The sequence below is a fragment of the Vombatus ursinus genome, unplaced genomic scaffold, assembly GCF_900497805.2.
Source record: "Vombatus ursinus unplaced genomic scaffold, bare-nosed wombat genome assembly UNPS02014777.1, whole genome shotgun sequence".
Classification (NCBI taxonomy): Eukaryota; Metazoa; Chordata; class Mammalia; order Diprotodontia; family Vombatidae; genus Vombatus; species Vombatus ursinus.
The window spans coordinates 1,679,760-1,703,276 of record NW_020954555.1 but is presented as its reverse complement, the minus strand read 5'-3'; the positions used below and the strand labels follow the sequence as shown (position 1 = coordinate 1,703,276).

General features: G+C 49.5%; 1 protein-coding gene across 3 annotated transcripts in view; it reads right to left on the bottom strand.

Moving 5' to 3' along the window:
• Window positions 1-23,517, bottom strand: part of RPS6KA1 (ribosomal protein S6 kinase A1) — a 66,225-nt gene that overhangs the window by 36,224 nt on the left and 6,484 nt on the right. The window contains exon 3 of one of the 3 annotated variants that reach the window (XM_027864885.1): window positions 3,752-3,805. The exons of 1 other annotated variant lie outside the window; for it this stretch is intronic. In XM_027864885.1, coding sequence (XP_027720686.1) covers window positions 3,752-3,805 — 54 coding nt within the window. Of the gene's footprint in view, window positions 1-1,438; window positions 1,675-3,751; window positions 3,806-23,517 lie in introns of those variants that run through there. One more of the 3 variants, XM_027864886.1, reaches the window with a different exon arrangement.

The following is a 23,517-nucleotide window of genomic DNA, read 5'->3' as shown; positions in this document are numbered from 1 at the left end:
TTGGCAGAGCACTCCTGTTCAACAATGCTAACTGCCAGAAGGAAAAGGAGCTACTGAGGGGGTGTCAGCATCTTTCCCTGCCTCCTCCCCCCACCAATTGGGCACCAGCGAAGGTAACAGTTGGGCACCCTTGTTTCATTGGCACAACAAGTGGAGGCTGCTGGCCAACATGGGCATCACCCATCTGCCAGGCCGCCTGGGCCCCTCATGCATGGCCAGTACCAGTCCCCAAAGCTTCGGAGCCCTGGCATAGATTCAGCTCCCCAGCTGGAGCTTGGGGAGGGGGGATCCAAGGTAGGGCGGGGACCCCTCTGCTGGATCACAGACATGATCATCCTGCCCGAGCTGCTTTGCTCCTCCCCTCTCCCCAGAAGGGCTTGGAGGGGGTGGGGAGAGGAAGGTGCAGGACAGCTTTTGTTTTGGCCACAATAGGAAGTGAGGTTCCTTCTCTCTGTCCTCCTTCCCTCACACCCACTCTATCTGCCTTGAGAGGCCTCTGTTTGCCTCTCTGCCAAGAGTCCCAAGAACTGGCTGTGTTCATAACCACTCTCCCCAGTCTTGTCTGGCCCAAGAGTCCAGAGAGCTGGTGCTGACAGCACTGAGGGTTCCCCTGAAACGTGGGGTACACTTAACATGCTACCAGCTTCCACACAGGAAGGAAGCACTCAGAGAGCCCTTGGAGTAAGTGCCAACAACCCCAGGGCCTTTACTTAAATGGGGGACACACTGAGTAAGCCATAGTCAGACTGCCTGGGCATGCCCATCCCCCGCCTCACTTTCTTAGAATTCTACCCACAGTGTGCTTCAGTTCCCCCATAAGCATGCTCCCTTCCAAGGCCAAAGATCTCCCAGACTTCCCTGCAGCTCCTGTAAGTCCCCTCATGTACACCTACAGTCGGCCCTGTCTATGCCCAGACCACTTGTCCTAGCCTCTCTATCATTCACACCTGGCACTGGGTGGCTCCATAGGTCCCTGGGATATCAACCGCAGGCATTGTCCCTGGATGAGACCCAGGTTGGAGCAGGAGACCCGAGGAGCTCGAGTGCTCCTACCGACCCTGCTGGGGCTGGCTCCAAGTCACAAAGAGATGCACTGAGGACAGGAATAGGCCACTTGCCCCATGCTCTGCGCCCTCCCCCACGCATACCACACACACACACACACACACACACACACACACACACACACACACACACGCATGCAGAGTTGTCTTAAGAACACCTGCTCTAGAAGAGGGATGACGAGCCAAAGTCCAAAAAGAAAGGAAGTCCTTCCTCCTGACCTTTCCTCTCCACCCCAAGCTTCCCTTCCCTTCCCGACCTGCCCTCTCCTTCCTGAGCATCTCCCCCGCCCCTACCCTTCACTGGGCCTCTCCTCCTTCCTCCTGGCTGCTCCTGCGTGTGTCCCTCTATCCTCTCCCTCCCAGCCATCACTAACCGTGTCTTGGTTCAGGCTGGGGCCCAGGGTAGGCACTGGTGCCCCACCAAGCCTTGCCCGCTGTTTCCTGGGCAGCCAGAGGCTGAGTAAGGCCCGGAAGCGGGGCGGCTTTGGATGCCGTTCCATCCTCCCATCCCATAGGCTCCACTCCATCCACCTGTTGGGGCTGCCTGCTGCCCTGGCACCATGGCAGGTGGTGGCCCTGGCAGGCCGCTGCTCTCGTTGGAGGCCCGGCTGGCGGGCGGATGTTCAGGGAGGGGGCCGGACCAGCCTAAGCTGAGCCCAGCACCAATCACTCACAGCCTGTGGTTTCCCCACTCTTAGCTTGCACCCTTCCTTCACTCAATCGCCTCAGTTACCCTTCAAAATACAGGAAGCGCTGCCTGCCTGATTCATGCCCCTCCCCATGGCCCAAAGATGATAGATGCCGCCTCACACAGATCGAGGGGAAGCCCCATGCCAACCCCAGGAAAAGGTCAGCCAGGACAGGCAGGCTGGACTGCCTGAGGGAATCACCCCAGAACTGAGAGTCAGGATGCTTGGGGCCCTGGAGCTACTCCAAATCCACGGGGTTGGGAGTCTAAGGAGTTGGGTTCAAATCCCCTCACTGCAACTTGCTACTTCTGGCAGTAGCTCTGGTTGTCTGAGTGTCCTACTGTGGACAGTGCTGGAGAGTACTGGACGTGGAGTCAGGAAGACCTGAGTTCAGATCCTACCTCAGAGACTTACTAGAGGTGTGACCCTGAGCAAATCAGCTAACCTCACTCAGCCTCAGTTTTCTCATCTCTAAAACGGGGATAATAACAGCACATACCTCCCAGGGTTGTTAGGAGAATCCAAAGAGATAATATTTGTAAAGGGCTTTACAAACCTTAAATAAAGCATTACGTAGACGATGGCTATTAATATTAGCTATTATCCTCTCTATAGGTAACTCAAGTAGACCACAAGGAGAAAAAGGTACCTGCCTCCAAATTCTGGCTAGTTAATCACTACCTGTGCGCCCTTGGGTAGCTCCTTACCTTCTGCATGTTTCAGCCTCAGTTTCCTTCTCTAGAACATGATAAGGATGGCTTCTGAGGTCCCTATCTATTACTCTGATTTGAAATTGGTCAAAACATAAGGGAAGAGTGAGGAGGGAAGGGAAGTGAAGAGCCTGGTGGGTTCCGAGCCAGTTCCGGGGAGTCTGTTGAGGCTGACACCCAGAGAGTGCCTCAGACTGGGCTTCAGGGGCCAAAAAGGACAAGCCCCCCTGGAGCTGGGCCAGCCACTCACTCCTTCCCTTGGGAACAAGATGAGCTCTTCACGGTGATGCAGGCCCTCCCTGCGCTCTACTGCCAGCCTGGGTCTCTGCTCTCCTGATGCCTCCATGCCCCTGGGGATGCCCAGCCTGGCCGGCTAGATAGCTGCCCCAATGGTGAGAAATGTGGGCTGCCACTGGCAGGGAACTGCTACTATCAGACTAGATGAGGTCAAGGAGAGTACACCTGGAATCAGAGAACCTAGGTTCAAATCTCAACTCCACTGCTTACTGCCGGTGTGACCTTAAGCAAGTCATTTAACCTCGCGGGACTCAGTTTCCTTCTGTGTACAATGAAGGGGCTGAATTTGATGACCTCTAAGGGCCCTTTCAGCTCAGATATATGATCTCACGAGCCCCCAAGATGCTCAGCAATGCTATTCTCTCATCCAGCTTGGTTTTCCAAACTTAGCTTCCAGGGTTTCCAAGACCTAATCCTGTTCTTTTCTCCTCCTCACTGAGACTGGGATCTGGGGGTAGGGAGGAGGGGGACCAGGGACACAAGGCAATCTTGGTCTGAGGCCAGGGGCAAACGACCAGTCATGACCCAGGCCTCTGGGGGCCAACGTCGAGGCTGGCTTGGGGGCAGGGAAACAGGGCTCCAGGTGCCAGGAAGACAGAGCTTGGGCTGTGGGCTCTGGGGGAAGCAGGTGGGGGAAAGATTATGGGCCGATGCGGGAGCCACATCCTGTCCAGCACACGGTACTGCCTCTCTCCCCCAGGGCAGGGTTAGGGGCTTCCCACTCTGGTAGCCCAGACCTCCTATGGCAGCTCCTCCCCTGTTAGGCACGGGGCAAGGGGGACCCTCAGCTCCCAGTCCCCAGATTAGGGCAGGCAGTGGGGTTCACAGCAAGCAGTGACTTGAGGAAATGCCTGCTGCCAATGCCACTTACCCTGTTCCCCTAGGGATCCACCCCCAGGATGCAGATGAGGGAGATGGCCCAGCCCTCAGCTCTCCCAGGGGACACCAGCCTCCCTGCTGAAACACCAATCATCCCCTGCTGGGCTCTTACCTTCTGGGTGCAGGAGGCCGAGTCTCTCTCTGTCCAGGGGACATCTGTGGAGGCCTGCATAGTGGAGGAGTGTGTCAGTGCAGAGGGAGCTGGAGGGCCCCACTTACTTCTGCTTTTTCAGCCTCCTCAGCTTGAGGAAGGAAGGGGGTGTGTAGCATGGGGTCTTGGGTCCCTCCCCACCTTTCACACTTCCCCCTTTGGGAAGGAGAAGGGAAAAGGAGTAGAATCCTGGGACTGTATCTAGCTGTGTGACTTTGGATAAGTCATTAACCTCTCTAGGTCTGTTTTCTCTTCTTATAAAGTGAGAAGGCTGGGGATGATAATCTCTAAGGTCTAAGATCTTCCAGCCCCAACATTCTGTTTCAGGGTCCCTCCCAGCTCTGACAATCTGTGTTCTATGGGTCCTCTCAGCTCTGACATTCTGTGTTCCATGGCTCCTCCCAGCTCTGACATTCCGTGTCCTAAGGGCCCTCCCAGTTCTGGCATTATATGTTCTAAGGTCCCTTATAGTCCTGATATCCTGTGTTCTAAGGGCCCTCCCAGCTCTGACATTCTGTGTCCTAAGGGCCCTCCCAGCTCTGGTATTAGATATTCTAAGGTCCCTTACAGTCCTGACATTCTGTGTTCTAAGGCCTTTCTAGATCTGACATCCTATGATCTTCTGAACATATTCTGTTTCCCAAAGGCCAAGGCTGGGAAAAGGAGAGAGAAATGGCTCCAGTATGTCTGGTCCATGCAACAGGAGAAGAAAGAGTGAACGTTCCCACTTGTAGCCACTTCTCTGTGCCTTAGAAATAGGAGCACAAGGGGGCACCTAGGTGGCGCAGTGGATAGAGCACCGGCCCTGAAGTCAGGAGGACCTGAGTTCAAATCCGACCTCAGACCAAACACTTGACACTTACTCGCTGTGTGACCCTGGGCAAGTCATTTAACCCCAATTGCCTAAAAAAAAAAAAAAAAAATAGGAGCACGGAATAGACTGACTAGTCCAAGGTCATACAAAGCTTTTCAGGAGAGCAAACACCAGAATCCTGCTGTTCTACATGCTTCCCCAAAGCCTAGAGTACTCTCATCATGCACTAGGAAAGCAGTCCCAGTAGAGGCTAGCAGCACCCCAGTCCTGGAAGCAATGAAAAGCACAGCTTCCTATGATACCCTCCCATCATATGGGGGCAGGAGGAAGGAGCCGGGCGGGCATGGTCCATCTGAATCTGGAATGGCCTTGGGAGGTTGCCTATCTAGGCTAATTACCTTATTTTACAGATAAGAGGGTTGGCAGGTTAAGAGTGTCGTCCAAGGTCCCACAACTATTAGGTGTCAGAAGTGGGATTTGAACCTAGGCATTCCTGTCTCTAAATCCAGCCCTCCATCCATCACACTCTGCTGCTTCCTCATGAGGATGACCCAGCCAAACATCAGGTGAGGGTCTGGGCATGGGACATACAACTGGGCCTCGGAGTTCAGCGGCTCTTTCCTCCACAGAAGGATAGCTGGGGGAAAGGGGTAGCTCTGGACCCAAGATCACCTGGCTGGTGAGACCCAGTGAGAAAACCCTCCCAGATACATCAAAAGTATAACTCTGGGGCCCAAGCTTCCAAGAGAGGTGGTATAGTGGCTGCAGGCCCGAGTGGGACTTTTGGCAAGGATCAGTCAATCAACAAGCATTGATTAAGCACCTACTATGTACCAGGTACTGTGCGGGGTGCTGGGAATGCAACAACAAAAACGAACCAATCTCTACTCACTAAGTAAGAAGCCAGGAGAGAGGGAAGAGGAGCTTGGAGGAACTCTGGGCCTTGGAGAAAAGCCTCTGCTTGTCTACCTTACTAGGCCTAAGAGATTCTGAAGGGGAAGAATGAGCCTCCTTACCCCCTCACTCCCATCTAGCTTCAGCCAGCGCTGGGCACCAGAGACACCCACAGGTGACACAGTAAAAAATACAACCAGTCCGAACTCTGACACTTACTAGCTGTGATGCTTAGCAAAAGTTCCCAGTTCCTCCCAAGTGCCTTCCCTCTCAGATTACCCCCCATCTACACTGAATCTCTCTTGTATGTACAGAGTTGTCGAGGTGGTCTCTCTCCTATTATATTAGAAGTAACTTGAGGGCAACAACTGTGTGTTTGCCTTTTCTCCTATTTTCAGTGCTTAGCACACAGTAGGCACTTAAATGTTCATTGATGATGACATCACTTTAAATTTCTCTGAACCTCAGTTTTATCTTCTGTAAAATGGGGATAATATGGCAGTACACTACCTCTCAATTGTGTATCAGTAAGCCAATGAGCATTTATTAGGCTCCTACTGTGTGTCAAGCATTGTGCTGGGGGTGGGGAGGGGGTACCAAGAGAAAAGAATCCCCTGCCCTCAAAGAGCTTACATTCCATCAACAGAAACAACACATACATCTTTACATATACCCGAAAGATATGCAAAGTAAATACAGGCAAGGTAAGGTGAGACATTGTTACAATCAAAGGACTGAGCCAGAAGGGCTCAAGGTCTGGGGTGGAAAGGATCTGGCTGTAGTTCATGCGTAAGTCAGCAACCACTGGCTTTGGGGCTGAATCTTGACAAAGAGACCACGTGCCACATGCCCTGAAAGCCTTCCCTCTCTCTGAGAGGGAGACAGAGAGACAGGGGAGAGAGAGACAGGAGAGAGAGAGAGAGAGAGAGATCCCTGCTGGTCAACAAGTCCAGGTCTAAGGAATTCTGAAAAATGGAGATATATCCACACTCCAAAGCCGCCCCCCCCAACCCAACTCTAATGGGCTTCAGCAGGAGCTGAGGCTAGACAGAGGGATGCCCACAGGTGCCTCCATTCAACCACTGACCAAAGGGAGGAAGGTAGGACCGCGGGAGAAGTACCAACCACTTCAACCTGCTGTCACCAGACCCCCACCCCAATCCTGGGGGAGATAACAGTTCTTCCCCATCGAAGAGATTGTCCCTGGATCTTCCCCAATCCCACCATACCCAGGTAGCCAGAAAAGCCATCCTAGCTGGTACCATCTTCTGTCTGGACCACTGAATCACAGACAGAGAGTTTGAAAGGATTTTAGAGATCACTGGGTCTAACCACTAAGTCTAACAGATGAAGAAACTGAGGCCCAGAGAGTTGAAGCGACTTGCCTAGGGACACACAGCCAGGAAGTGTCTGAGGCAGGACTGATACCCTGATTTTCCTGGCTCCAAGCTCAGCACCCTCTTCACTTTATCACACTGCCCAGAGGATGAACCCCAGGGACCTTCACAGGACCCAGAACTGAGGGTAAGAAAAATGAATTTAAGGACTCTTGTCCCTGAAGTATTCCTGTGCAACCAAGTCACTCCCCAGCTCCAGAACCTCCAGGGCTGCCCTCTTACCCTGGGGCTAAAACACAAAGTCCTTTGCTGGGCTCTGAAGGCCCTTCCCAGTCTGGCTCCATCCTCAGGCTCAGGCCCACTCTATGTCCCAGCCAAACCCACCCACACACAGTAAGTCATCTCTCATCTCCGAGTCTTTGCACAGGCATGTTCCCCATGCCTGGAGTGCTCTCCCTCTTCATCTTCACTTCCTAAGATATAAGCTCCTGGAGGGGAGGGATTGCTTCACTTTTGTTTTCATATCCCAGGTGCCTAGCACAGTGCCCGGCACACAGCAGGTACATAATAAGTGCTTGTCAACCGATTCATTGATTGAATTCCCGGTATCCTTCACACTTCAGTTCTGGTGCCCTCCTCTTGGAAATTTTTTACATAGATACACACATATATATATATATATATATATATATATATATATATATATATACATTTGTGCTTTAATTTCTAGGCTGTTTCCCACCTCTCCCGACTTTCATAAAATGTAATCTCCTGGAAGGCAGGTCTCTGTATCTCTAGTGCCGAGCCTGGGGCCTGGCCTTAGTGGACCATTTGGTCTGATGTTCTCATTTTACAAATAAGGAAACTGAGGCCCAGAGACATAAAGGGACTGACTCCATGGCTCACAACACAGCTGACGTCTCTATAAGGCTCGGAGGCTCCTTGGAGGAGGCCTCGAAACCACAAAGCCCTGGGTTCAAGCCCCACCTCTGAGGTGACACGACCTTGGCAAGACTCCTGACCTCTCAGTGCTCTAAGACCATACAAGTTGTAGACAAGGTGCTAACCTGCATTGGTCAAGGGGGGTTTCCTCACATACCAAGGAAATCACAGACCCAATCCCTGCACTGTTACTATATAAGGTTTGCAAAATGCTTCACAAGGTCTCTCATTCAATCCTCACAGCCACTCCACATGGGAGGTGGCTTCCCCCCCATTTTACAGATGAGGAAACTGAGGCTCGGAGAGGTCCGATGCTAAGTGCCAGCTTGTAAGTGCCTGAGGCAGCATCTGAACCCAGTCCAGAGGTTTATTCACTCCACCACTCATAGGACGCTAGTGCCAGAGTCCAGACTAGAACACAGCTCCCTTGACTTAATCCGGTTTGGAGGAAAGGAGATCTCAGCTTAGTGGTGGCATATTTTTCGCCACCTCTGGTGCAGGGCATTGGCTCAGCCCCCTCCTCAGTATAACTACCCTCTCCTGCACCATACAATGAATGTCACCGGCCAGCAGCGGGACGCAGGAGGCTCCCACCTCCGCCCTCCTTCCCCCTACAACGTCAAGCCCAGAAGGAGGCTTGGAGATGCCCAGCCAGCAGGAGGGGCCTCCTCAAGGGCACTGGGACTGGATGTGTGCCTGGGGGGAGCCAAGCCTATTGGCCCTTCCTAGGAAGGGGAGGAGGGCGGAGGAGGGGAGGGAACAGCTGCAGCAGCAGACCCCAGATACTCTGCCAGGACCTGGCTCGGAGGGACGGGGCCAACCAGGCCAGCTCCCTGGGCCCGTCCAGCACCTGAGAGGAGACGCCTGCTGTCACATTCTGCTGAGAGTGGGAATAGGAGGGATCAGGGTTTCATAAACAGGAAGGGAAAGAGTGGGGGGTTGGGGGAAGAGAATGATTCTGAAAATAGACAGCTGCAGCCGGCTTCAAAGAAGGATCAGGTCAGGGGATGGAGGGAACCACGTGTTGGCCCCTGCCTGGGGTTAGATGTCTCTAGCCCAGAGGAGACTGGGGCATTCCAGGCCCCTGACCCAGGGGGCCTGATACCTCTTGCTCATATGCAGCTGCATCCAAGGCAGTCCTGCTTTAAGGGAGGGCCGGGGCGGCCAAGAAAGCCCCTGCCCCAATTCCTGTGGTCAATGTTACCCAAGGAGCCTTGGTTTTCTGACCCACCTTTTTCTGACTGGAAGGTCTTTTCCTTGTCTCTGCCAATCAAAGCCCCATCCATCCTCCAATACGCACCTCCAATGCCACCTTCTTGGTAATGCCCTCCCTAACCAATTGGCCTGGAACATCGGTCAAGGGCCTGGGTGCCAGACACTGTGCTGGGCAGTGAAGATACAAAGCCAAAAACAACAGCCCCTGCCCTTGGGGAGGTTACAGTCTATGGTTGGGTTTGGGGGGAGAACACATGCATGCAAATATAAGACAATGTACAGAAGGACAGACCACTAACTACTTGAGTCATGGGGGAACAAAATCTAAGAAGGCTTTATTGAAATGGCCCCTGAGCTGAACCCTGGACAAATAAGGATCTCTACTCCCTCTGAGGGCACTAGGTGGCACCATAGTGCACAGAGCCACCAGCCCTGGAGTAAAGAAGACCTGAATTCAAATTTGAACTCAATATGCTTATTAGCTGTGTGACCCTGGGCAAGTCACTTCACCCTGCTTGCCTCCGTTTCCTCAACTGTAAAATGGGCTGGAGAAGGAAACAGCAAACCACTCCAGTATCTTTGCCAAGAAAACCCTAAATGGGGTCACAGAGTTGGATGACTGAAAACGACTGAACAACGTTCTCTGAATTCTAGCACTGGAAAGAAGATTGGATTTGGAGTCACAAGACCCGAGTTCAAATCCTACCTCTGTCACACTCGTGTAATGGTAGACAATTCAGTGTCCTCTTCTGTAAAATGAGTGGAGTCAGACTGGATGGTCTCTGATCCCAAAGAATTCACAGTCGTTTGACTGTGGGCAATCAATGAGTGAATCAATCAGTATTTGATAAAAAACATTTGCTTTGTGCCAAGCCCCAGGGAACCGATGCCTGCCCTCAGGGAGCTGACATTCTAATGAGAAAGACAACAGCCTGAGGTGGACAGATCCTGTACGTGAGGATCTACAAGGCCATCGAGGATCTACAAGGCCATCGGGGTGGGTGGGGGAGGGGCACGAGCAGGAAAGGCCTTGGAGAAGGTGGCGTTTGAGTTGACTTTTGCGGGGAAAATAGGGATTCTAAGAGGTAATGAGGGCATCCATTCTGGGCATGGAGGACAGTCAGCGGGAGAATCAAGCACTGGGTATGAGGAGCCACCGGCTAGCTGGGCCGGACCAGAGTGTTCCCAGAGGGGTTACGTGGAGGAAGAAAGTGGGGAGGGAGAGAATGGAAAAGGGAAGGAAGGAGAAAGAAAGAAGTGGGGAGGAGGAATAGGAGAGACGGAGGCGAGGAATTTTTTCTTCTATAAGGGGGCGGTTTGGTAGGACATGACATGGCCATTTTCTTCTTAAAGCCTGTTTCCTCATTTGTAAAATGGGTACAATGGTATACTGCCTTCACTACTTTCTTTTCAACCTCATAGGGGTTTTGTCTGATCCTGCTTTACCTGGATACTTTCCCTGCACTCATTCCTTCTTTTCTTTGCCCATCTATTCCCTCCCCCAGGAGCCTCTAAGCCTAGCAGGGCAGGGGCCAGGCTGGCCTCCTGCATCTCAGCTAGCACTGGAGAGTGGATGCTCCAGAAGCGACTGTAGCCTTAATGAACTTTCCTGTGTTTCGGATCTTTACTCACATCTTGACCACCCCCTCGAGAGAAGAGGAAGAAAAACCTGGCAGAAAGGAAGCCACGTTACAGTGAAATATGGGGACTCTGGGATCAGGGAAGACCCCTGCAGGAAGGAAGTGGGGTAGGGAAGGCGAAGGACAGGGGGCTCCAACGTCTGGGGTTCCCCTTCTGAGAATCCCAGCACCCACATGAGGCCCACCTGAACTGTGACTTCCTGAGCCACCCCCATGGTCCCCTCACATCTGGCCTCCCCTTCCCCCATTCCACCCCACCCACCTTCCCCAGATGGGAAGGGAATACCCCCTAGTGGGCGCAGAACTAACCAATGGGGAAGAAGGGGCAAAGGCGCCATTGAGTCCAGGAAACTGAGGCCAGAGGAGGCAAAGGGAGTTTCTCAAAGTTTCACCAGTTGATGGAGTAAGGAGGGATTTGAACGTGGGTCCTATGACTAGATTCTTGCCTCTGAGGTCTCTTAGACAGTTCTGTCAAACTCAAACAGAAATGGAGCCTAAGCTGAACATAAAGACCCCTGCCCATCATGTAGTGACTTAGAAAACCACATATTAGAATTATCTACATCCTACTGGATCTTTATTTTTGTTAATTATTTCCCAATTACATTTTAAGCTGGTTCTGGCCCTCTCAAGAGTTTTGCAGGCCATGAATTTGACACCTCTGCCTTCAGTTCTAGATTTGTCATTCCAGGACTGCCTTCAGTTCTAGATTTGTCATTCCAGGACTCTAGAGCCTGGGCTCTTTCCATTGTACCAGTCACTTTCTATAGCATTAGAAAAAGGAATGTTGGAGTCGGGAGGGCCTTAGAACACAGGAAGTCAGAGCTGGGAGGGTCTTAGAACATAGTATGTCAGAGATGAGAGGGGCCTTAGAACACAGAACGTTGGAGCTGAAATGGACACAATGAGAACAAAATGTTAGAGGTAGAAAATAATTTGGAATGCTGCGATGTAGTGGACAGAGAGCTGACCTGGGCCATGGGAAGATCCAGGTTCAGATCCTGCCTTTGACACTAATTGGCCGAGTGTGATCTCCTCTCTCACCCTGAGCAATTCTCTAAGCCCACATTGAGGATGAAGTACAAATCTGCCTTGATGGGAGAGTTCCTCACTAGGTGCTTCCTTTCCACAGGGAAGGTCTAATAAACACAAATAGATCTGGTCTAATTCCCTCATTTTACAAATGAGGAAACTGAGGCTTTGGGGTAAAGTAAGTTAAAGTCACATAGCTATTCAGTAGGAGAGCTAGGATTTGAACCCAGGGCCTCTGACTCCAGAGCGTGGCCCTTTCCTTTGTATTATACTACCTTCTCAGCCTTTTGGAGGAGATATACCCCCCACATTTGGAAACCCCTTGTTAAACTGAGGAAAATCACATAGGAAATGAATTAAGAACATTCTCAAAATAATAAATCCCCAGGGGAACCAGGCTCCTGGCTATCAAATTCTTTAGGATGGCATTCAAGGCCTGCCTACAATTTGATCCCAGGAGAGCTCCCCACCTTATTTCCTGTTATTCCCCCAGGAGGAATAAATATACTCTAACCAGAATGCTATCTTCCCTGCCCTCTCCACTCCCCACCCCCTGCAAGCCAAGCCCATTCAGCCTCCAGGCTGGGCTCACTGTCACCTCAGAACACACACCATTCCAGCTGGAGGGAGCCTTACAACCCAAAATGTGGGAGGTTCAATGGTTCTCGGAGAACATCTGCTCCAATCCTTTCATTGGTAAAATGAGGAGACCAAGGCCCAGAGAGAAGCAACAGGGCCTACTTCTGCCAGTCAATCAATATCCCCGGGTAGCTAGGTGATGTAGTGGATGGAATAACCAGCCCTTAAGTCAGGAAGACCTGAGTTCAAATCCAGCCTCAGATACTTGACTCTTACTAGCTGTGTGACCCTGGGCAAGTAATTAACCCCAACTGCCTCACCAAAAAAAAAAAAAAAAAAAAAAAATCAATATCCCCTGCTGGACAAGTTACTTCTCTATTCTAGGCCTCAGTTTTCTCACCAACAGATAAATAATCGGCCAGGCAAGCATTTATTAAGTACTTACTGTATGTCAAAACCTGACAGGTGGCACAGTGGATAGAGCACTGGGCCTGGAGTCAGGAAGACTCATCTTCCTGAGTTCAAATCCAGTTTCAGACACTTACTGGCTGGGTGACCCTGGCCAAGTCACTTAACCTGTTTGCCTCAGTTTCCACATCTGTAAAATGAGCTGGAGAAGGAAATGGCAAACCACTCCAGTATCTCTGCCAAGAAAACTCCAAATGGGGTCACGGAGAGAAGACACAAGTGAAACAACTCAATAATACACGTCAGAGCCCGGGCTAAGCATTGGGCGAAACCAAACGAAAAATGGAACAGAGCTATCGGCGGTTCTCCAACTTTTCTAGCTCAGTGCCTCCCCTTCCCTCTTCTCATTCTCCTCGAAAGCCCCCACAGCTCCATTTCCAACCTCATCCCTCATTTGAAGCGGTTCTCTCCAGGTGCACCGGGGATCTCTCAGCAGGTGTGTCGGCCAGTGTTTTCTCAGGCCTCCTTCTTCACTCCTCTGGCCTGACACCACTGACTGCCTTCTCCTCCTAAATATTCTCTCTTCCCAGAGTTCTCCTGACCCTGCTCCCTCTCGGTTCTCCTTCCCATCTGACTGCTCCTTCTCAGTCTCCACATCTCACCCCCTCACTGCGAGGGTCCCTGAAGCTCTAGCACTGGGCCTTCTGCTCTGCTCTACGTTCCCACTCTCTCGGGGGATGCATCTTCTCCCAGGGGTTTAAATAAACGCTCTACTCTAATGAGCCTGTCATTCCTGCCTCCACCTGTAGGTGGAGCTCCATGGCCACCACCCAAGGGAGGGCCCCCCCTCTCACTAATCTGCCGTCGCCACCAGTCTCTCTCAACTCCAATCCATCCCCGTTGAGCTGCTCAGGTGTTTTCCTAAAGCAAGGGTTTGATTAGGTCACCCTCTACTCAACCAATTTCAGTGTCTCCGCATTACCTATAGAATAGCGAAATAACAAAAATCTCTCATTACCTGGCCCCCAACCAACCCTCCCAACCTTATTATTCACTAAGCAGTGCTATGGATAGAGCACAGAGTCTGGAGTCAAGAAGACCTGAATTCAAATTTGTCCTCAGATACTTACTAGCTGTGTGACCCTGGGCAAGTCATTTTACCTGTTAGCCTCAGTTTCCTCATCTGTAAAATGGGGATAATAATGGAACCTACTTAGCAAGGTTGTTGTGAAGAGCAAATGAGATAATTGTAAAGCACTTAGCACAGTGCCTCATGACCCCAAATAGGGTTTTCTTGGCAGATATGGGAGCAGTTTGCCATTTCCTTCTCCAACAGATTAAGGCAAACAAAAGTAAGACCAGGGTCACACAGTTAGTGAGTATCTGAGGCTGAATTTGAACTCAGGTCTTCTTGACTGTGCCACTCAGCTGCCTGATTGGCACATGTTAAAGCCTATATAAATGTTAGCTATCATAATTATAATAATTACCACTACTACTTCTTTTTTTTTTTTTTTGGTCTAGGCAATGAGGTTAAGTGACTTGCCCAGGGTCACACAGCTAGTAGTGTTTTGTGTCTGAGGCCAGATTTGAACTAGGTCCTCCTGACTCCAGGGCCTGTGCTCCATCCATTGAGCAACCTAGTTGCCCCTACTACTACTTCTACTACCGCTACTGTTACTATTACCACCGCTACCCCCCTTCATAGACACTACACTGTAGCCAAACAGTTCTAGTTGTTCCTCCTAGATAACACTCTGTCTCCCACCTCCATGCCTTTGCACTGGCTGTGCCCTGCATCTGGAAAGCCCTCCCTCTTCACCTCTGCCTTGCAGAATCCCTAGTTTCCTTGAAGGCTTAGCTCAAGCACCTTTTACATGAGGTCTTTTCTGACCACCCACTCCACCTTCTACCCCCACATTCCTTCCCAGATTTCCTTGTATCTATTTGCTCTGCATTTATGCATGTACATCCAGAAGGTAAGCTCCGTATGGTCAGGGGCTGGTGTGGTCTTGTCCTCGTATCTCCTGTGCCTAGCACAATGCCCAGCACATACCCTCACGTGATGAATCCCCAGAGAGAGAAAACACGTTTAAGAAAAACGGCACTGAAAAAGATGGAGACCAGAAGACAAGACCAAGTGCAGATAAGACAAATATCTGTGCTGGAAACAACAGATTTGAGGGTATCAAAGCATCTGGCTCAAGATATCTGAAACAACTGGGGGAAAAAAATCACAGATGGTATTACTACCCAAAAGGCATGTTCAGGAAGACGTCCCTAACTGCAGAGTGATGTGGGAATAGCACCAGAAGAACAATTTCTACAATAACAACACTGGGGCAGCTAGGTGGCGCAGTGGATAGAGCACTGGCCCTGAAGTCAGGAGGACCTGAATTCAAATCTGGTCTCAGACTAAACACTTGACACGTACTAGCTGTGTGACCTTGGGCAAGTCACTTAACCCCGATTGCCTCACTAAAAAAAAACAAAAAAACAAAAAAACAATAACACGGATCAGAGAAACGACTTCAGAAGACGCTAGAACTTGGATCAATGCAATGACTGACCACAGAACCAACAATGAAGGACACTACCCACCTCCTGACAGAGAGGTGGCAGACTTAAGGTGCAGGATGAGACATACATTTTGCAGACCTGGCCAACGTGGGAATTTGATTTGTTAGGCAAAACGTGTTTGTTACAAGGATTTTTCTCCCTTCATGGGCAGGGGACCCCCTTAGATCTATCCACATACCCCTGGGGCATCCTTGAATCCTATATTATGTCAACAAGTCACTAAGCATTTATTAAGCACCTACTATGTGCTGAGCAAAAAATAGTCCTCTCCCTCAAGGAGCTCACAACCCAATGAGTAACAACATTCAAACAACTGTGTACAAACAAGTTATATGCAAGAAAGACTGAGGAGAATCTCAGAGGGAAGGACTAACATTAAGGGGGATCTGGCAGAAAGTGAGATTTGAGCTGAGATTTGAACAAAGCCAAGAGGTGAAGATGAAGAGGGAGAGAATTCCAGGCCTGGGGGACAGCCAAAGAAAACAGCCTCTTAGGAACCCCCAACACAGAGTGTTAAAGTCTGCAAAATGTTCTGCCAAATGATATCTCATTTAAGTCTTCTAATAGCCCTTGGATGTATGTGCTACCATTACTCCCAATTTAGAGATGAGGAAACTTCAGGTGTGAGGGAAACAAAACTGTTTTTCTGTTTGTTTCTTTTCTTTTCTTTCTTTTTTTTTTTTTTGGCTAGGCAATGGGGTTAAGTGACTTGCCCAAGGTCACACAACTAGTAAGTGTTAAGTGTCTGAGGCTGGATTTGAACTCAGGTCACAGGGCAAGTGCTTTATCCAAAGAAAATTATTTTTAATTCATCGGAAAAAAACTCTTAATTTTTGAAAAAGACATCGGGAACTACTAACTCACACAATTACCGTCTTATCACAAAGCAATCTTCATGAGAAAGACCCACCCTTACAGTAAAGATGTCCATGGTAAAAAGAGGAGACAGGAACAAGCAGGCTTTCACAAATACTACTCTGTGGTAGGCCACATCTTCACGGTCACAACTGACTGAAGGGGGCAGAGAATATTAGATCCACTTTGCCTGCTGTTTGTTTGCTATGAAAAAGACATTGGACTTGACATAGCAAATGCGGCTGTAAAGGCATCTTAAGATTATGTGAGACTCTGAGAGAGATGCCACTGAAGAAATAACTCTGTTCTATGATTGGTAACATCGAGTGAAGCGTGAAACAAGGAGGTGCATGTCTGCCAAAGGGGCTTGCCACTCTTGTGGAAAATGTTTGGCACGCAATGGCCATGAAAGACGGATTCCCTGGAGATGGTGGGGTCTCATACAGGTGTTCCTATCTGTGGGGGACATTTCTACAGAAGTCCTGCACAGGGAGCTATGACCACCCACTCTGGCCAGAGGGAGGCCCAACATTCCCCCTATGGAATGATCGAGTGCATGATGTCTTTGGACGGACGACGGTCCATCGGGCTGGTTCAACTGGGAGCACCTCTTAGACAGAAATGAACAAGAGGAAGAGAGGGGGCTAAATACAATCTGGGAAAAAGCCCAGCACTTCCAGTGAGCCCAAGCTGCTCCCTGAAAACAAAACAAAAAATTCAATATTTGTAATCTCAGTATTATGCTGGCGATGCTACAAATCATAGCACTCCCATCATTTCTGAAGAGTCAAATCTGCAGGATACCAAGGGGAAAAAATGGTGCATATGAGAGGGCACCAGCAATGACTTGTCTATGAGAAGTGACATAAACGGTATTATCCAGGAGACAGAGCACTGGAAGAGGTAGCAGGCCAGACAAGATTCGCAAGCAAAGGACAACTCATACAAAGCCCAAGTTCCTCAGCACCATATGACTGATGATAAGGAAGGAAAAGAAAAGCATTTATTAAGCACTTACTGTGTGCGAGGCACTGTGCGAAGCACTTATAAATATTATCTCTTTTGATCCTCACAACAATCTTGGGAGGTGAGTGTTATTATAATCCCCATTTTACCATTGAGAAAACTGGGGCAGATGGAGGTTAAGTGATTTGCCTGAGGTCACACAGTTAGGAACTATCTGAGGCTGGATTTGAACTCAGGCCTCCTGATTCCAAGCCCAATGCTCTATCACTATGCCCTAGTGAGGGTGGCATAAAACAAAGGAAAGCATAAACCTAGGATGTATACATTCGCCAAACAAAGGCCTCCAGCATACCACACAGACCTCCATACGAGGATAATAACTGACATTCATACAGATCAGGAGTTCTTAACTTTTTTTGTTTTGTGGACCCCTCGGACAGTCTGGTGAAGCCTATGGATCTCTTCTTAGAATTATATTTTTAAAAGAGAAAATACAGTGTTCCAAAAGTCTTAGATAAATTTTGAGCTAACTTAAAACTTTTGGGACACCCTGTATATAGGATTACAAAGAAAATCAATTATGATGGAGTATAGTTATCCAAATATTAAAAACAAAAACAAATTCACAGAATCCTCTGAAATCCATCCAAGGACATTTTAGGGATCAACGGACCCCAAGTCAAGAACCCCTAATATAGGGCTGGCACAGTGCACAGCGTGCTAGGCCTGCAGTCTGGAAGACTCATCTTGAGTTCAAGACACTTACTAGCGGTGTGACCCTGGGGAAGTCACTTAACCCTGTTTGCCTCAGTTTCCTCACTTGTAAAATGAGCTGGAGAAGGAAATGGCAAACCACTCCAGCATCTATGCCACAAAAACCCCAAAAGGGGTCACAAAGAGTCAGACACAACTGAAAAATGACTAAATAACGAAAGTCTGCAAAGTGTTACCAACGTTATCTCATTTGAATTTACAGCAGTCCTAGGAACAGGTACTACTGTTAGTCCTGTATCAGAGATAAGGAAACTAGGTTCCAAGAGGTTGGCTGGCCTAAGGTCACTTAGCCCGTGAGCCCGTGACTGGAAGCTGGGTCTTCCTGCTCCCAAGTCCAACAGTGGGACACTATGGTGTGTGGTCTCTAGTCTAATCCCGAGGGAAGGTGATGGGAGGAGAGAGACAAGAGTAGCAAAGGCTGAGATGGCTGTGACCTGGGACCCTCTGCAGGGAGTTCCTGCATCCACAAGGCTGCCGATCCACTCCAGGAGGGGCAGAATGCCCCCAAGCCCACCCTGCATTCAGGAAGCATCCCAGTGAAGTCCAGCATTCTAGAATGGACCCATGAACTCAGGCAGAAGCGTCCTGAGAGGCTGACTGGAGCTGGGGGGAGAGGTCAGAGAGGCATATTCAGGGACAAAGATGCCATCCTGATATGAGAAGGCAATGAAAGAATGACAACAACGATGATTGCGAGCTAGCCTGTATACACCACTTTAGGGCTGACAAGCCTCTTTACGAACAACAATAATAAGAGCTAACATTTATTTAGTGCTTACTACGTGCTAAGCGCTTTACAAATATTATTTCATTTGAGCCTCCGTGGGAGGCAGGTGCTATTATTATCCCCTTTTTACAGATGAGGAAACTGAGGCAGACAGAGGTTAAGTGACTTGCCCTGAGTCACATAGCCTGTAAGCGTCTAAAGCAAGATTCAAACTCAGATTTTCCAACTCCAGCTCTGTAACCTAGCCCAAGGAGAATTATGAACCAAATCAGGCCTGGAAAGAGCTAGAGAGGGGCAGCGAGGCAGTGCATCATTGGAAATAATAATAATAATAATAATAATAATGGTAATAATAATAACATTTATATAGCACCTACTATGTGCCAGGCATTGTGCTAAGCACGTAACAATTATTACCTCCTTTGATTCTCACAGTGACCCTGGGCTATTATGATGCCCATTTTACAGATGAGGAAATGAGGCAAAAAAGAAAAGTGACTTGTCCAAGGTCACATAGCTAGTAAATGTCTCAGGCCAGATTTGAACTCAAGTCTTCCTGACTCCAGGCCCAGTACTCTATCCTTCGAGTCACTGGCTTCCTCAGCAATAGAATGCCTGTGTCACAGAAGCACAGTACGATGGAGAGAGCTTCGGATTTGATGTTAGAAGACCTGGGTTCAACTGCCACCTTGAACAAATGATTTCATTTCCCGGGCCTCGGTTCCTTCACCTGGAGGAAAATGAGGTGGTTGGGCCTGGATGGTCTCTGAGGCCCCTTCCAGCTCTAAGTACCAAATCCTGTGAAATCACAGATCGAACAGACATTTACATATTTACAAGGAAAAGGAGAATATACAAATTCTGCTCTCAGCAGGCAGTTATACTCTCCTCTTCAGCAGCCCAGGAGAAAGCCCAGAAGGCCCAGCTAGGCGACATCAGTCAGGACTTGAACCCAGGACTTTTGACTTTGAATCCAGACAGCCTCTCTGCTCTGGGTGGGAAGTGGCTGCTAGTGCTTTCTCTCTCTACTCAAATAATCAGGTGTCTGGTTGCTCCCCAAGAGACTGGGGACACCGTGAGAACAGCTCTGTACCCCGGTGCCTCATACATACAATGGGAGATGCTTGATAAATGTTCCTCGGACTAGACTGAAGGGGGCCTCCACCCTCTCCAAACACCCTTGGGCAGGAGAGACCTACCAAGAAACAGCTCTGTGGGCCCTTCTGCCATTCCCAGGCCTTGCCTCCCATCTGAGTAACAGGAGAAGCAAAGTCCATCTGAAATTGCTCATACACAGCTGGGCAGCTCCATCCTCGGGACTGGGGTGAAAACCTTGAGCTGGGCAAGAGCAGACAGCTGGGCACAGGGACAGGTAGGAGGGTATAGACAGGTGCTAACTGACAACCTGGTCTTCCTGATAGAAGGGTATGGCTCCACCCAAAGTAAAGGTGACGTTTTCATAGTACTGACCTACTCACAAAGCACCTCCCTCAAAGTATCATTATCCCCATTCTACAGGTAGGAAAACTGAGGCTCAGAACCAAGGAAGTGACTCAACCCCAGCCCAGGGGTGCTTAGCTGTGCTAGGTCCTAGGAGACTTCTCCCAGGTTTGGCCCCTACTCATTCGTCATCTTCCCTCTAGGAGAAATCTGAATATACTATTCCTGAGGAGGGAGGAGGCCAGCCTGCTTCTAGAGGTACAGGCACTGGGGTAGAAGAATACTTGGTGTCTTCAGTCCCAATCTTTCCTCCCTGTAGAAGGGGGCCTGTTCCCCCTGGTTCTAAGAAAAGGAAAGTCTAACTCTGAATTGGTTCCACCATTGTGAGTATCACAGTATCCTAAATCTAGAAATCTGGGCAAGTCACTTAACCCTATTTGCCTCAGTTTCCTTATCTGTAAAATGAGCTGGAGAAGGAAATGGCAAACCACTCCAGGATCTCTGCCAAGAAAACCCCACATGGGGTCGTGGAGAGTCAGACGCGACCGAAACGACTCAATAACAAAAATTGTTTCATTCACCATCCCTGCGACTTTCCAGACCAAAAAGGCTTTCCCTAGTTTCTACTTTCCTGGATACATTCTCTTCCCCAATTAGAATATAAGCTTACTAAGGTTAGGTACTATCTCTTTATTTTTTTTCATTTTGAATTAATTTATTTTGTTTTATCAACAATCACTTCCATAAGCTTTTGAGTTTAAAATTTGTCTCCCCCTTCCTCCCCACCACCCTCCCCAAGAGGGCACACAATCTGATATAGACTATACATATACATTCCTATTAAACATATTTTCACTTTAGTGATGTTGTAAGTAAGAATTAGAAACAATAAGAGGAACCACCAGAAAGAGGAAACAAGACTCAACAGAAGAAAAAAAAATAGCAAATAATATGCTTCGATCTGCATTCAAACTCTATAGTTCTTTCTTTGGCTGTGGATAGCATTTTCCATCACACGGCCTTTGGAGATGTCTTAGATCCTTGTATTGCTGGGAAGGGTTAAGTTTATCAATATTAAGGTACTACCTCTTTAAAAAATTAAAATTAAAAAAGGGGAAGCCATCTGATCCAACCCCCTCATTTTAGAGATGAGGAAACTGAGGCACAGGGAGATTAAGCACTGTACCCAGAGTCTCACAGGTAATAAACCTGAGTGGGATCTGAACCCAGAGCCTCTGCCTATGGAGCCAGGACTCTTTCCATTGTACCAAGGGCAGTTTCCTCATCTGTAAAATGGGGGCAGGACTCTATGGCAGCCAAGAACTGGAATCAAAGTGGGTGCCCCTCGATGGGAGGGGTAGCAGGTCAAATGGTAGGACTGAGACGTGCGTATGGTGAGGTATTAATGTGCCATTAAAAATGGACAAATATGAGAAATTCTGGGAAATGTGAGAAGATCTCTAACCACAGTGCAAACAAAGGATTCCTAAAAGGAAGCTAAACTCTGAGTAAGCAGAGACCAAATCAGGACACATCTCTCCCTCCCTGCCCCCATCCTCTACAGCAGGAGGTGGGGGACCACTTGGGACAGAGTGCTAAATACACAGCCAGACCAGACCTAGTACTCTATCAGGTGGAAGGCTGGGGCCAAGGGGCCTCAGGCCTCACAGGTATCACAGGTATCACACTGTGGACCTCACTGCTTCATCCCTCAGGGGCCTTGGTTTCTCCAGGACGAAGCTGACTCTGTTTAGGGCATTCTGCCAGGATGGGGAAGCATTCAGTGCTGGGCTATGTCCCCCACCTGCCCTGAGGCCCAGACCTCATCTCCCTCACCCTGGCCCAGCACCTCATGTTCCTCAGTTGCCAGGGGTTATCCCACCCCCATCCAAAGCTGGAGCCCAGTAGGAGACATAGATGCCCTGCCCCTCCCAGGGCGGGGGGGGGGGGCAGAGGCATCATTTCCTTTGCCCCCTCCCTCGCCTATTTCCTTCTCCGGTTTGGCCTTCTCCAGCTGCCCCCTACTCCCATTCCAGGCCTCAGTCACTACCATGGAGTTAACCCAGCAGCCACTAGGCCCTCTGGAGAGAGCTGGGCCTGCCGCTGACCTGGGGGTTTCCATTCCCATTCCAGGACAGCATTGCATTTCACACAATGGTTATCACTAATGAGCCTCTCCCCTTTCCCATGGAACTCTCCCTATCAACCCCCCCAACCTGTTATCACAGCAGGGGAACTAGGGCCAGGCCCTGGGTCCCAAAGGTTTCCATTATGATCCAGCCTGTGGGGACAGAAGAAGGAAGGGTAGCAGAAATAGACAGAGGGTCCCCTCAGGCCCCCAAATCCCAGAGGGAAGGGGAAGGCGAGGCGTGAAGGTGCAGCTCTGGAGGCTCAGAAGAGAGGACAGACTCAGTGGAATGATGGATTCAAAGGCAGAACACCTGGGTTCAAGTCCTGACTATGATGCTACCTAGTTGTGTGACCTTGGTCAAATCATTTCCCTTCATCTGGGCCTCAGTTTTTCTGAGGGGAGTAAAATGAGTGGGGTACACGAATGAACAATAGGCTCTAAAATCTGGTGAGATCAGGTCCAAGCCTGCTGCAAGGATTCTGTCTCCATGAGCCCACAACACTGAGCTCAGTAAACCACAAAAGAGGCCCTGATCCTCTGCCCTCAGACCAGCCTCGGTGACTGTCAGAAGCCCATCCCCCACCCCTCTGGGCCTCAGTTTCCCTATCTGTCTAATGAGGACAGTTTCCTATCCCTATGCCCTCATAGAGAATGACCACAGGCCCCCATCCAGACGGGAAAGCTGGCCATCCAAACCCTCTGAGGAGCATGGAAGTACAAGAACCTTGGACTGGCGGGGTTGGGGGCACAGAGGAGCTGTCAAGAGCTCCTGGTTCTTAACAGCGGCTCTGCCCTGACTGATGAGGCACAGGACTTTAAATAGGCCACTTCCTCTCTACTGCTGGATCTGTAAAATGAAGGGCTTTCCGGGACAGCAAGTGAGCTGCCCAGACCTCACACTGTTCTAAGGCCGTTGCCAATGCTGACATTCTGTGTCCTAACGCATCTTCTGACTCTGACATTGTATGTTCTAATGCCCCACTCACCTCACATATCTGAGTGGCTAGGTGGCTTAGTGTTGGACCAGGACTCAGGAAGACCTGAGTTCAAATCCAGACTCAGACACTCACTAGCTGTGTGATCCTGGCCAAGTCACTTAATCTGTTTGCCTCAGTTTCTCTCACACTGTAAAATAGAAATAATGATAGCACTTAACTCCCAGGATTGTGGTCAAATGAGATAATACTTGTGAAGCACTTAGTCCCTGGCACTTAATAAATGCTTCCTTCCTTCCTTCCTTCCTTGCTTCCTTGTCTTTTTCCTTCCTTCTCTGTTTTCCTTCCTTCCTTCTTCCTTCCTTCCTTTCTTTCTTCTTTGTTTTCCTTCCTTCCTCCCTCCCTTCTTCCCTTGCTTCCTTTCCTCCCTCCCTTCCTTCCTTGTCTTTTTCCTTCCT